Genomic DNA, 15,051 nt, shown 5'->3' on the forward strand with positions numbered 1-15,051 from the left:
TATTAGAGACTTAATGTGGAGTAAAATTAACGTGGACTTTGTATTTTTATTTGTTTTTCAAAGGTTTTCAGTACTTTTTATACCACACATGCTTTTGTTTTGAAATCCAGGAAACAGGAAGTGCAACAGCGGTGCCGGTGCGCATTGACGCAGTCGCTCCGTAAATATTAGATAAACGTTTCACTGAATAGATATGAAAACTGTACAAAGTCACATTTGAAAGGTTTCTCTAGCACCTGGCTGACAAAGGGCACAAGGTGTCGTTTTTACATGCTTATTTAGTGACTTAGAAGCTGTTAGCTAATGCTAATGCTAAGCAGCTAGTTAGCAGCTGGTCATTAGACTATTTCCTTTGTTAATGTTACTTAGTGTGAACTTACCTGGTCAATGTGACGGTTCCACTCAGTTTGCTCCCTCATGTAGATTGTTTACATGAATGTCTTTATTTGATGAACTTTATGGATCTGATGTTTCTTAATGTCTCCCTAAAGTCCGGCTGTTGTCATTCATATCATTCAGACATACTATAGTATAAGGCGAGGGTGTAACAGTTTGAAAGTATTGTTCAGTTTATGGTTTGGGCTGATTAAATTACAAATGTGTTTATATTATTGAATAGATTTATGTATATTTTGTACTATTAGCAGGCAAATGTCTAATTATTGTTTGTTCTGTTTTTGTCTTTAATCTTACTGTGTTTTCCAAAGTGTTTTGGAATTAAAGTCTTTATAAACATCAGTTATAAGAGAGTAAAGTCATTGGTTCAGCTGGGAACGTTACAAGGCCTCTTTGAAACTGCTCAGTGACCTTGTACAGCATAAAATCCCTAATCACAGACAAACTATTCAGTCTATGGTGTTTTCTTAGGTCCATCTTATGGTAGAAGAATTATTTGGCTACTTGATGTAGTAGGTGAGAAATGAAAGTTAAAGTGAGGTTTTGGCACCAACATAAAAGCCCATAGTAAGACAACAGTCAGCTACCAAGAGGTATGTGAAGGTTTGGTCAAAGGATGCTGAGGAGGCCCTGCAGGAGTGCTTCAGGGTTACAAACTGGGACCTTTTTATGGACACTCATGGTGAGGACATCGAAGGCATCTCTCACTGCATCACAGACTACATCCACTTCTGTGAGGACAATGTTGTTCCATCCAAAAGAGTTTGTTGTTTCCCCAATAATAAGCCATGGATAAATAAGGACATTAAAGGCCTCCTCAACAAGAAGAAGAGGACGTTCATGGCAAGAGACAAGGAGGAACTCAAGAGGAAGCTGAGGGAGGCAAAGCAGCTCTATAGAGACAGAGTAGAGCACAAGTTGAGACAGAACAATATCAAAGAGGTGTGGAATGGGATGAAAATAATGACTGGCTATAAGAAGTCACACCCTGCTGTGGAAGGAGACTCAAAGTTTGCTAATGAACTTAACCTGTTCTTTAATAGATTTGACACCACCTCTGCTTCTTACTCTGATCCATTGTCCTCACACACCATCCCTCCTCCCTCCACCACCTTAGCTGATGCCTTGGGGTCTCTTCACATCCCCCCACCCAACATCTCTGCCAATGCTGCCTCCCCATTGCCCACTGACACCATCTCCTCTATCAGCAGCCATACAACATTGAAGTATACCTCACCTCCAATAACTCCTCCCCTGCCCTCATCATCTGACTCCTCATCAACACAATACACAGGCCCAGCCTTTGCCACAGAACAGGTGAAGAAGGAACTAGCTAAACTAAAGGCCAACAAAGCTAAAGGACCAGATGAGATCAGTCCCAGAGTACTTAAGGTGTGTGCTGGACAGCTTGCAGAGGTTTTTCAGAAACTCTTCAACCTCTCTCTGAGGCTCAAAAAGGTGCCTAAGTTATGGAAAACTTCCTGTATTGTCCCATTACCAAAAAGAGGCCGTCCCAGTACCCTTAGTGACTTCAGACCAGTAGCGCTAACATCACATGTCATGAAAGTGTTTGATAGACTGGTCCTGCAACACCTGAGGTCCCAAGTGTCTGAATTTCTGGACCCCCTGCAGTTTGCATATCAGAAACACATCGGAGTGGAAGATGCCATCATCTTCTTAATGCACAGAGCATACTCCCATCCGGAGAGGCAGGGCAACACTGTGAGAGTCATGTTTTTTGACTTTTCAAGTGCTTTCAACACTATTCAGCCCCACCTGCTAAGTGCAAAGATGCAGGATATGGAAGTTCCCGCAGACATGGTGGAGTGGATCAAAGACTACCTCACTGGGCGGCCACAGTTTGTTCGCTTAGATGGCTGCATATCTGATGTGGTGATGAGCAGCACCGGTGCACCTCAAGGAACTGAACTGGCGCAATTCCTGTTTACACTCTACACCTCAGACTTTAGCTACAACTCAGGAACCTGTCACCTCCAAAAGTTCTCTGATGACTCTTCAATCATTGGATGTATCAATAATGATAACGATGAGGAATACAGACACTTGATATAAAGCTTTGTTGATTGGTGTAATAACAACTGTCTAAAGCTCAATATCAAGAAAACCAGAGAACTGGTGGTGGACTTCAGGAGGAGCAGGAAGACCCCAGTCCCTGTCTCCATCCTTGGAGACAAAGTAGAGATTTGAGAGTTTTTAGAGTTGTTCTCCCTCAGGAGACTCTGTTCCTTTGGTGTGTGCAACAAGCTACTGAAGATGTTCTATCAGTCTGTTCTTTGCTGTTGTGTGCTGGGGAGGTGGCATCAAGGCTGGTGAGGCCAACAGACTAAACAAGTTGATCAGGAAGGAAAAATCTGTTGTTGGACTGGAATTGGAGAACTGGACAGTCTGTGGCAGAGAGGAGGATGGTGGACAAAATCAACTCCATACTGGACAATCCTGCCCACCCACTTCATGAGGAACTGGGGCGAATGGGAAGTTCATTCAGCCACAGACTAATTCCTCCTAAAGCCGAGACTGAAAGATTAAGGAAGTCTTTCGTGTCCACGGCCATAAGACTCTATAATTCCTCAAAATAAACAATAACGCACACACACACACACACAAACCCCCCAAAATAAATAATTAGGTAACTACTTTATTACTTTATGAATTACTATTAATCAATATAATTTAAATAATCTCAAATTTAATAGCTGCTGTAACAATTGAATTTCCCCTTGAGGATTAATAAAGTACTTCTTCTTCTTCTTCTTCTTCTTCTTCTTCTAAAAGCTGGTTGTGCTGGAAACAGAATATAAACATAAAATTACATAATATACTTTGAAAAAAATATATATGTATATATATATGTGAGACTAACTTTATAAAATCAAAAAGAAGACTTTAAAAATGCATAAGGTTACATATTAAATATTTCAGACTTTCATTTTGACCAATATCCCACACTGAATATTTGGACTGGGTGTGAACGATCACGTGACTCTCTGACAAACTTTCCTCCGTCTGGAGACGATGGAGCTTGTTCTTGTGCTTTTTCTGCTTCCTGTCGCACATTCAGGTAAGATCCACATTAAAATCCAGTTGTAACATTTATGTCTCCAAACTCATTTGTTTGATTGCGGTGTTGGTTCAGCGTTTGGCCCCGTAGTTTCTCTTTGGACGTTGTTCTGCGGACTGAAAAGACTTTCTCATTCAAGGACGAACATGAATCTTGACTAAAACATATTAATCATTGACAGAGAAGCTGTGAACTGGTCTGGACTGACTGAGTCAAAGCAGAGAAATGACTTTTACTCTTGAATTACCAGCCAGTTGGAAAAATCTGCTGAACCACATGAAGTGAAAATACTGTAACTTCAGGACCATCGACAACATCTGCTCATACCTGCCTGTTCTGTTGTTACTGTTTCTTAGTTTTGTGGTTGTTGGTAAATGAGGTGGGTCTGTTTGTTTTACGGCCACATCAGGTTTGTTAGGTCGGTCTGTGTAGGACCGACATGCACCCTGAAGGATTTATGTTATTATTATTTTTACCAGTGTGACACATGAGGCAGGATTTCTATTGTTCTTAGTTCTTAGTTCGCCTCCTCACAATTGAATAAACCTTTTGAAATGTAACTCATGTAACTTAGATAACCTGTTTATGTTAAATAAAGTATAAATGAAGATTTATAAAATAAGTATAACTCTTGTTTTAGGCAATTTATGTTTAAGTCAAAGAACTGAGAGTTGATTATAAATGAAAATTGATTTTTTTCTTTTTTACTTGTTTGACCTGACCCCCTTAGTCCTTAACCAGGGTCCCAGGGATCTGCTGGAGCCTATCCCAGCTCTCTTTGAGTGAAAGGCAGGGGTCCACCCTGGACAGGTCACCAGTAACTTAGAATATTTTATCAACAAAATGTACTTAAAGTATCAAAAGTAAAAGTACTTGTTTCATGTATAACTACTATTGTCACAATCCAAGTTCTGGTCCAGTCTCTGCTCCATGTTTTCCTGCTCCTGTTACTTTCTGGACTTTCTACTTATCCAGTCTCCAGTTTCCAGATTTTCCTGCCTCCCATTTTCCATCATGACTCACGCCCAAAGAAAAAACTTAACTCTCCACTCGATGTTGTTGTGAAAACCGTTATGTGCCCGGATGTGTGTTAGGTAAATTCTTTTAAGTTCTTTTTACTGCACAGCTGTTCAACCTTAAACATGATAGAGCTGTTTTTGTTTTTGCTGCTTCCTGTCACACATTCAGGTAAGATCCACATTAAAAACCCTGTTTTAAACATTTAGTTGTGGAAAAGTTTTGGATCACTTTAAAATATTTGCACGTAATCACATACTGAATATATCATATTTAAACCTGAGTGTTATGATGATGTGTTTGTTTGTACTGAATTAAAACCTTGTTTGTCCCACAGTGACACACACCCTGAGGTTTTTCTTCACTGTATCTTCTGGAATCCCAAACTTTCCTGAAGTTATGGCTGTTGGGACGGTTAATGACATTGAGGCGGGGTACTGTGACATTAACAGGAACTTTAAAGTAAAACAGGACTGGATGGAAAAAATATTCAATGATCCTCAGCAGCTGGAGTGGTACCAGCAGGAGTGTTTTGAGATTGAACCTAAATCATTAAAAACCAGGATCGATAATTTGAAGCGTCGCTTGAACCAAAGTGAAGGTACAGTATGAACTCAGTTATTTGAAACTTTTTACTGCTAAACTGTTTTTGCATCAGCAGGTTTATCACTAAAAAGCTTTGAAACTTTTCTGTTATTCCTTACAAATGAAAGGGCCACGCTCAGAAACATCCCAACCATTTTTGTGGCAGAGTGCAGGAAAATGTTAGTGTCTCATGAAAGAGTCTCAGACGGGAAGTATCAGTTTGTTAAAACAGCTGGATCATAAATCAGCACTGCTCAGACTTTTCTAACTGGGTCTGTCCAACACAAACTCATTTCTGTCCTGACACAGAGAAATTCAGAACATCAACACAAACATCTTCACAATGTTCACATTTCCTACACAGGACAAACACAACCAGGGTCAGAAAACAGCCTTTATTTCCTTCACTGATCTAAGATAAAGATAAGGTTAACTTTATTCAATTCAGGTAGACTTGTAGATAATTAACTCAGCAGTGAGAATAGTCAGTAAGTCATTTGTCATCTTCCATTGGCTAAAGTGTTGTAGAGCCTGATGGCAGTGGGGATGAAGGCTCCTGTATTGTCCAGTCCTCATGTCAGTTGTTGTTGATCTTCCCTGGTGCAGATTCCCAGACCTCACACATTTGATTGATCAGTACAAACCTGATGACTCAGTAAGTCTTTCAGGCTACAGCCCAGTCAGTGAACCAGTTGTGCTGGTCTGTGACTGGGATTTTATTGTCTTTGTTGGATTAGTATGTGTCAAAGGTCTTTCAGCTGGACAGTCGGCATCCAAACCCTAAGTCACAGGGAGATCCAGACAGGTGCAGTTTAATGTGCACAGGAAGCAGGTAGAGAGGATCACTTGGTTTATTGTCACTGGCAATAACTACCATTGTCACTGTTAAAGTACAAACTAGAAACTGGGTTTTATCACTTATGGATTCTCAGCTCCTGGATCATAAACACACAACAAGACTGTGGGAACAGCAGAGCATCATGCACAATAAGCTCATCTGTCTACTGCAGGTATCATCCAGACATCGTTGTTAATTACAGTCTCTGTCTGTCTCTATTTCAGGTGTCCACATTTTACAGAGGATGAGTGGCTGTGACTGGGATGATGAGACAGGAGACGTTGTTGGTTTTAATCAGTTTGGTTACGATGGAGAAGATTTTATATCACTGGACCTGGAGACACAGACATGGATCGCTGCTAAACCACAGGCTGTTACCACCAAACTGACATGGGATGCTGAGAGAGATAGAATGAAACGCAATAAGATAGACCTCACTCAGGTTTTCCCTGCGCTACTGAAGACGTATGTGGAGTATGGGGAAAATGTCCTACTGAGAACAGGTAGAGTCACATGACCTGTAGTTTCATGGACATTGATACTATTGATATCACCTGATCAGACTCAGTTACTATTGTATTGAAGCTACAGATTATACTGTGTCTTTGGGGTTTTCTTTTTGGTGGAGTGTCAACTCGGGGTCTTTCTGTGTGGAGTCTGCATGTTGTCTCCATGTCTACATGGGTTTTTTTGCTCCCACAGTCCAAACACATGCAGGTTAAGTTGGTTGATTGGTGAGTGCTTGTCTCTGTGTGAACATACTGCATGCTGGGATTGGTACACAATGAATTTTTTTTGTTACAGACATTCAGCTAAGATTTGCATGTTTTTCATTCTACTTTCCTGTTATTTTGTTCTAATCTCTGCATTAATTTCATTTTTCTTTTGTCCCTTTCCTATTAACCCTTTTATCCCCTTCACCTCTTTCACTCACTCTTCCTCCACTGTCTATATATCCATCTCTTTCCCACCTTCTCTTTCCTCTGCAGACCTCCCCTCAGTGTCTCTCCTCCAGAAGACCCCCTCCTCTCCAGTCAGCTGCCACGCTACAGGTTTCTACCCTGACAAAGCTGACCTGTTCTGGAGGAAAGATGGAGAGCAGCTTCATGAGGACGTGGACCACGGAGAGATCCTCCCCAACAAGGACGGGACCTTCCAGATGAGGGTTGACCTGAACCTTTCATCAGTCAGACCTGAAGACTGGAGCAGGTACGACTGTGTGTTTCAGCTCTCTGGAGTTAAGAACCACATCATCACCAAACTGGACAAAGACCAGATCAGGACCAACTGGGGTAAGACTGGGATCAGATGTGATGGAGTCTGGAAATACACAACTGTTTGTTGTTTGTTTGTTTGTTTTTCCACCAAATACTGACCTTGATTTCAAACATCTGTCATTTCAGGTCTAGACAAATTGTTTTGACTCAGATTTTAAATCTTAGTCTTTACCTTTGGTTCAAAGGACAATTCTAAGACAGACTTTGCTTCTTTTAAATTTAGGTCATCATTTCTATAAGTTAATTTAACAACATACGCCTTAGTCTCTGTGAACAGTGACGTCGTCTGAGCAGGAAACAAGGTTCTTATCTCTGTATTGAAGGAAAAACAAACAATTGAAATAAAGTCAAACTGCTGTTTATTTGACTGAATCCATTTTAACATGTTTTTCATCTGATCTGTTTCAAACACGTCAAACCTACAGTGGATTCTATAAACTAAACCTACTGATCTCCATCCAGTGGTAAAGACAAAGTGTGAATGTTGTGTTTTGGTTCCAGGTGGTGACCCACAGTTTCCTGTAGCTGCTGTCATTGGAGCTGTTGTAGGACTGCTGCTCCTGGCCGCCTGCATCTCTGGACTCTTCATCTGGAGGAAGAAAAACAACGGTGAGGGACAAACATGTTCTCAGTCATCATGAAGCCTTTTTTACTCCTGTGTTGGATTGAACACACAGGTTCATCTGAAGGAGAAAAGTTGAACAGTGTGTTTGCTAAGAGTTGCTCTCCTGCCTTTATATTCAAAGCAGCAATATGTGAAATTCTTTCTTCACAATAGGTAAAAAGGTTTTCTTGTCTTTTCATGAATTCTGTTTGACTTTTCATTCTGTAATCTTTCAGAGGTATTTCAGGTTTCGAGCCAGGAAACAGTAAGTTTTTCTTTATAAAAACTGAAATTCATTTGCTTTCAAAAATGTAATTTGTGTTATATTATTGATGTCATCTCAGGTGTCTAGTATGTTACTGTTGATCAAACTTTGTATCTTTTCTCTAGATTGTTAATTTTCATCAAACCCAAGTTCAGGTCCAATGTGATCACAGTGAGTACTTCATCATTTCAGCTACTCTGTGCACATAATGTTCCACTGACATAATGTCCATTTTCATCCTGTATTTCCATTGAACTGATGTCTGTACATTCACAGAGACATTCAGTCAGTGATCCAGTGTAACTACAGGAAGCAGACTGCTCACATTTGATGTCTGTTACACCAGAAATCAATAGTGTTGATTATCTCCTGACTAATGAACATTGATGATGTTTCAGTATGAACTTTAATTAGTGTCTAATCAAATATTCATCTTGTCTGTTTATGAATTGATCTTGACTCTGAAGATTCAGTGAAGCTTCTCATCAAACTCATATTTCTCTTGTTTCCAGTCAGTGACAGATCTGACACAAACGTTACTGTGGAGGAAAACACTCCAGGGGCAACAACATCTGGAGAGAAGTGATGCTGCTGTCCAGCTGTTTCTGCAGAGCTTTAAGAATGAGCCAGAGACCAAAGACACAAAGAGACAAAAAAGAGTGATGATCTGCACCTTGAAGTATTTCTGTTATTAACTTATATCAGTAGGTACTGCAGTTATTCTAATGTAGTGTCTTTGATTAGTAGGAAGTCATACACAGGCCTGTAGTCGTCATTTCTGGGCTTTAGTTTGACTTTTCTACTTTTGAAACACACTGAAGACTCTGCACTAAACCTGTTATAAGCTCTTGTCTTTCCAAAGTGTTTGTAAGTGATTATTACAAACTACAAACTAGGCAGTCGTGGCCTAATGGTTAGGGAGTCGGACTTGTAACCAGGTTCGAGACTCAGGTCCGGCAAGAAATTGTCGGTGGGAACGGAGCGAACAGCCAGCGCCCTGTCCAATTTCAGTACCACGACTGAGGTGAGACCCTTGAGCAAGGCACCGGACCCCCAACTGTCCCCCGGGTGCCGCAGCACTGGCTGCCCACTGCCCTGGGTGTGTGTGTGTTCACTTGCTGTGTGTGTGCACTTGGGAATGGGTTAAAATGCAGAGCACAAATTCCGAGTATGGGTCATCATACTTGGCCAGTTAAGTCACTTTCACTTTACTGGACCAAACTCAGCTGATTACATCAAATATATTATAGACAAGGCAGAGGATATTGGATGACGTTAACAGTGCTCATGCTCAATAAAGATGTCATCAAACTATGGCAACAAACTTAGCTGTTTACTATATATATAAGTGGGGATTGTTCATAATGCTGCCTTCACATCTTCTAGTAGACTTTCAGAGAGTACTTCACTTAGTCTTGGTAACCGGCTGCGGAGGTTCCAGGTGTCCATCTTGCTCATGATCTTCACTCTCAGGTCAGCTGCTCTTGTGTTGAGCATGTGGGGGCTTGTCATTGGGGCTTGATACCAATGTCGGGTGGGGGTGGTGTTGTTTCCCCCCTGGCCTTGCGTCCTGGCTCCCCCTTGCCATAGCATTTGTGTTGTATTTCTTCAATCTCTAGTTGTGATAGCAGTTGCCATTTGCGGATGTTGGAACACTGAGCTACTAGATGTTTTGGCCCTAGTATAGATGGTGGGTTTCGAAGTTTCCATAGGTCCCACATCCTTTTCATGTAACCCCTATCACTGGGGTTACTCATGTAGTAGCATTCCAACAGTTCACTGTTGTCAGCCCTCGTCCACGAGTGTCTTGTTCCAGTAGCCCATTTCTCATCAGGTTGCCCTGGTCGCTCTTTTGTAATGAGGTAGGTTAGTAGCACACTGGAGAGCGGCCTTAAGCACTGAGCTATCCAGTCACTATACAAACTGGTGATGGCTAACCAACAGGACATAATAGTGGTGGATATATATATACATATATATATATATGTATATATATATATATAGAGAGAGGATGTGGGACCTATGGAAACTCCGAAACCCACCATCCACACTAGGGCCAAAGCATCTAGTAGCTCAGTGCTCCAACATCCGCAAACGGCAGCTGCTATCACAACTAGAGATTGAAGAAATACAACACAAATGCTACGGCAAGGGGGAGCCAGGACGCCAGGTCAGGGGGGAAACAACACCACCCCCACCCGAGATTGGGTACCAAGCCCCAATGACAAGTCCCGACACGCTCAACACAAGAGCAGCTGACCTGAGAGTGAAGATCGTAGGCAAGATGGACACCTGGAACCTCCGCAGCCGGTTACCATGACTAAGTGAAGTACTCTCTGAAAGTCTACTAGAAGATGTGAATGCAGCATTACGAACAATCCCCACTGTGACCATCACTGAGACCAACAAGCTGATATACACCACGGCAACAGTGATCCTTGAGATGCTTGGCCACAGAATACATCCCACCACCAAGGAGCAGTACCCTGCCTGGAGAAGGAGGTTAGAGGCAAAAATAAGGGTAACACGGAGAGAAGTCAGCCAACTATCAGAACTGCAGAGAAGGGGGATAAAGTTGGGTAAGAAATACAGCAGGCTGTCCATACCAGAGGCCCTGGAGAGTGCCAAACAACGACTCACAGCCCTGGCCACACGCCTGAAGAGGTACACCAGAGAAATAGAAGCACGGAGAATAAACAGGATGTTCTCCACCGAACCATCCAAGGTGTACTCTCAGTGGGAGGGCAGTAACACGAGGGCAGACCCACCAAGGCTGGAGACTGAACAATACTGGAAAGACATATGGGAGAAGGAGGCATCACATAACACCAGTGCCCAGTGGCTGGCAGACCTGAGAGCAGACCACAGCAACCTCCCTGAACAAGAACCAGTAACCATCGCAACGGCAGATATCCGAGAAAGGGTCTCCAACATGAAGAACTGGACAGCACCGGGGCCTGACATGATCCACGCCTACTGGCTAAAGAAGCTAACTGCCCTCCATGAACGCCTGGCAGCTCAAATGAACCAGCTGCTAATGGATGGGACTCACCCAGAGTGGCTAACTGAAGGCAGGACAGTCCTGATCCTGAAGGACCCCCAAAAGGGAGCAGTCCCATCCAACTACCGTCCGATAACCTGCCTCTGCACAACCTGGAAGCTCCTGTCGGGCATCATAGCGGCTAAGATGAGTAGGCACATGGCTCAATACATGAGCGGGGCCCAGAAAGGAATAGGTAAGGACACCAGGGGAGCAAAACACCAACTACTGGTGGATAAAGCGGTCGCTCGAGACTGTAAGACCAGGCAGACCAACCTGTGCACCGCCTGGATTGACTACAAGAAAGCCTACGACTCAATGCCTCACACATGGATCCTGGAATGCCTGGAGCTGTACAACATCAATAGGACCCTAAGAACCTTCATAAGGAACTCAATGGGACTGTGGAAGACAACCCTAGTAGCCAACCTCAAGCCAATAGCACAAGTCTCCATCAAGTGCGGCATCTACCAAGGAGATGCTCTGTCCCCGCTGCTGTTCTGCATAGGCCTGAACCCCCTCAGCCAGATCATCACTAAGACTGGCTTCGGATACCGACTGCGAAATGGGGCAACCATCAGCCACCTCCTGTACATGGATGACATCAAGCTGTATGCCAGGACTGAACGAGACATCGACTCACTGATCCATACCACCAGGATATACAGCAACGACATTGGAATGTCATTCGGACTGGACAAGTGTGGTCGAATGATAACAAAGAGAGGGAGAGTTGTCAGGACTGAAGGAGTTGAACTCCCAGAAGGCAGCATAGCGGATGTTGAGGGCAGCTACAAGTACCTTGGAATCCCACAGGCAAATGGGAACCAGGAAGAAGCCGCAAGGAAAGCAGCCACAGCCAAATACCTACAGAGGGTAAGGCAAGTCCTAAGAAGTCAGCTAAATGGGAAGAACAAGGTCCAAGCCATCAACACCTACGCCCTGCCGGTCATCAGATACCCCGCTGGCATAATAAGCTGGCCAAAAGAGGACATAGAAGCCACTGATGTCAAGACAAGGAAGCTCCTCACAATGCATGGAGGACTTCACCCCAAATCCAGCATCCTGAGACTGTACGCTAAGAGGAAGGAAGGAGGCCGGGGACTGGTGAGCGTCAGAGCCACAATCCAAGATGAAACGGCCAAGATCCATGAGTACATCAGGAAGATGGCCCCAAGCGATGGAATACTTAGTGAATATCTCAGGCAACAGAAGCCCGATGCAGAGGACGAAGAGCAAGAACCATCATGGCAGGACAAACCCCTGCACGGCATGTACCAACGACAGATACAAGAAGTGGCTGATATCGAAAAGTCCTACCGGTGGCTGGAAAAAGCTGGACTGAAAGACAGCACAGAGGCACTGATCGTAGCGGCACAAGAACAGGCCCTGAGCACAAGATCGATAGAGGCCGGGATCTACCACACCAGGCAGGACCCCAGGTGCAGGCTGTGCAAAGATGCCCCTGAGACAATCCAGCACATAACAGCAGGTTGTAAGATGCTAGCAGGCAGAGCGTACATGGAACGCCATAACCAAGTGGCCGGCATAGTGTACAGGAACATCTGTGCCGAGTATGGGCTGGAGGTCCCAAGGTCAAAATGGGACACGCCTTCAAAGGTGAGGGAGAATGACCGAGCTAAGATCCTGTGGGACTTCCAGATACAGACCGACAAACAGGTGATGGCTAACCAACCGGACATAGTAGTGGTGGACAAACAACAGAAGAAAGCCGTAGTGGTAGATGTAGCGATCCCAAGTGACAGCAACATCAGAAAGAAGGAACATGAGAAGCTGGAGAAATACCAAGGGCTTAAAGAAGAGCTAGAAAAGATGTGGAAGGTGAAGGCAACAGTGGTCCCCGTGGTAAATGGCACCCTCGGGGCTGTGACCCCCAAACTGCGAGAGTGGCTCCAACAGATCCCAGGAACAACATCAGAGATCTCAGTCCAGAAGAGCGCAGTGCTAGGAACAGCTAAGATACTGCGAAGAACCCTCAAACTCCCAGGCCTCTGGTAGAGGACCCGAGATTGAGGAAGACACACCACCCATAGGGGTGAGATGGGAATTTTTTTTTTTTTTTTTTTTTTATATGTTTTTTTTTGTGAGCTTTTATAGTTTTTTTTAATATTGTGCAATTAAATCTAATGTTATATGAAGTAACTGAGCAGCTGAATAAGGCAGGATGATTGAACCTTCAGAAAATGTAGCTTCTGTAAAATGTTCAAACTCTGTTAAACAAATGATTGTCCTTAAAAGTGACAGCAGATTTAAAGTCCTTTTTTATGTTACTATGTTAATGACATGAACAGTTTATTATAATGTTCACAAATAATACAAGAGTCTCTGAAACCAAACTTTTTCTGACTGACCTGTAACATACAAGTGAGAGGACATCAGTCCACATTCAGTTTGTTACTTTTCTTCTTCCTGAATATTTTTTCAGTCCTGTTTGTTTGTTTGGACTGTTTCCATGTTGCTGTCTAAACACTCAATAAAGAGAAGTTTGACTACAGCTGCTTTTCCTGTCACAGCTTTGTCCAGTTTGGTGATGATGGTGTGACTGTTCAACACTCATCTAATCTGTTGTTTCATATCAGACTGAATCTCTAATAGTATCATGTACTGTAACTACTGTACACATGAGGAAATATATCAAACACAACAGCTTGACTTTCTAATATTGGAGACTTTCTTCATCAGTTCAAATGTTCACTGGATGGGAACAAGTGTTACAGTCCATTCAGCATCATCAGTGCTCTCCAGATGCTTTGAGGGAAAAATCCTGTCTGGGAAAATGTGGAGATTTTCTTGAATTAATCATCTTCTATGGTTCCTGGTCCCTGTCAAGACAAATAGGAAAAACCAAATCTTGCCTGTTATAGAAAACAGGAAATGATTTCATGTACAAGAGGAAAAAGGAAAACCAATAGGAAATATGGAAAAGTAGAAAACTTACTATTAACAAGCTGGAACCCTGAAATACAGTTGAAGAACAATTTTACAAAATGATCGACACTTTGGAATTTCTGAAAGGACTCAGAGCTTCACTATGGCTCACCAAAGGACCTGCACTGAATATTCAGGTATGTGCTACTATATATTTCTACTGTTTGCAGATGGTCCAGAATGCAGCGGCCAGATTGTTAACTGGTGCAAAAAGACGTGATCATGTCAGTCCAATTTTAGCATCGCTCCACTGACTTCCTGTCTCCGTCAGAATTCAACTCACAGACCATCTTGTGTCCACATGGTGTTGGCTCTCATTGGACACAATAATAAGTTAACAGGCCTGTGGGCTGAATATAGCAAAGGTGCTACAGCAGTTTTTCCTGCTATCATTGTGTGAGGGGGACAGTCTGTGTTTTCCAAAGAATCCAACTTTCTTCACTGATGCAGCTGAGAGGGAGACCCAGTCCACTTCTCCCAATACATGAATATGCTGCTCCTGTGTCCACTATAAACTGTTGGTCCTGTATGGTTACTGTTATAGTGGGCTCCTCCTGTGGTCGTGTCGATATGACTGGTAATAATGTTTCCCCCCTTGTACGTCCATGGGTTGGTAGGACCCTGAGGTGCCCTGTTTGGTTACAACTCCAGCATACTTCTCCTTTTTCAGCATCACTGCTGCTGTAGACCTTTGGCTCCCTGTTCCAGTCTTCAGGTGTTCTTTCCTCCTGCTTCTGCTCGTCCTGTCTACCAGGGATACTGGTGTCTTTGGCTCTGTGATGACTCATGCTGGGTTCCACCTCTTCACAACATGCAATATCAAAGGTGCCCAATAGGGGCCACTGACAGCCTCCTTTGGTTCTAATATGGCATTTGTCTGTGCATTTCACAATTTGGCTTTTTAATGAAATCACTGAAGGCTGACACTGCCTTTCCACTCCCCACACACTTACCTGCATAGAGACCTAGGAACTTCTGATTCTTCTTACTGCTTTTATTCT

The 15,051-nt window shown here is 43.1% G+C and overlaps 2 protein-coding genes across 2 annotated transcripts in view; both read left to right on the forward strand.

The window, feature by feature from the left end:
- The window catches only part of LOC113126007 (major histocompatibility complex class I-related gene protein-like), a 30,739-nt gene that overhangs the window by 7,284 nt on the left and 8,404 nt on the right, over positions 1 to 15,051 (forward strand). The window lies entirely within an intron of this gene.
- LOC113126016 (major histocompatibility complex class I-related gene protein-like) lies at positions 4,526 to 8,926 on the forward strand. Its single transcript, XM_026299752.1, has 8 exons — positions 4,526 to 4,663; positions 4,830 to 5,093; positions 6,140 to 6,418; positions 6,905 to 7,207; positions 7,694 to 7,801; positions 8,033 to 8,061; positions 8,187 to 8,232; positions 8,574 to 8,926. The coding sequence occupies exons 1-8, from the start codon at positions 4,618 to 4,620 to the stop codon at positions 8,645 to 8,647; spliced, it is 1,149 nt and encodes a 382-aa protein (XP_026155537.1). The 5' UTR covers positions 4,526 to 4,617; the 3' UTR covers positions 8,648 to 8,926.

Source organism: Mastacembelus armatus, chromosome 11, assembly GCF_900324485.2.
Source record: "Mastacembelus armatus chromosome 11, fMasArm1.2, whole genome shotgun sequence".
Taxonomy (NCBI): domain Eukaryota; kingdom Metazoa; phylum Chordata; class Actinopteri; order Synbranchiformes; family Mastacembelidae; genus Mastacembelus; species Mastacembelus armatus.

Coding starts and splice junctions, on each gene's coding strand:
- LOC113126016 (XM_026299752.1), top strand. CDS start 4,618: ATGATAGAGCTGTTTTTGTTTTTGCTGCTTCCTGTCACACATTCAG. Junction 7,208..7,693: donor CCAGATCAGGACCAACTGGG/GTAAGACTGGGA, acceptor TTTTGGTTCCAG/GTGGTGACCCACAGTTTCCT. Junction 7,802..8,032: donor CTGGAGGAAGAAAAACAACG/GTGAGGGACAAA, acceptor GTAATCTTTCAG/AGGTATTTCAGGTTTCGAGC.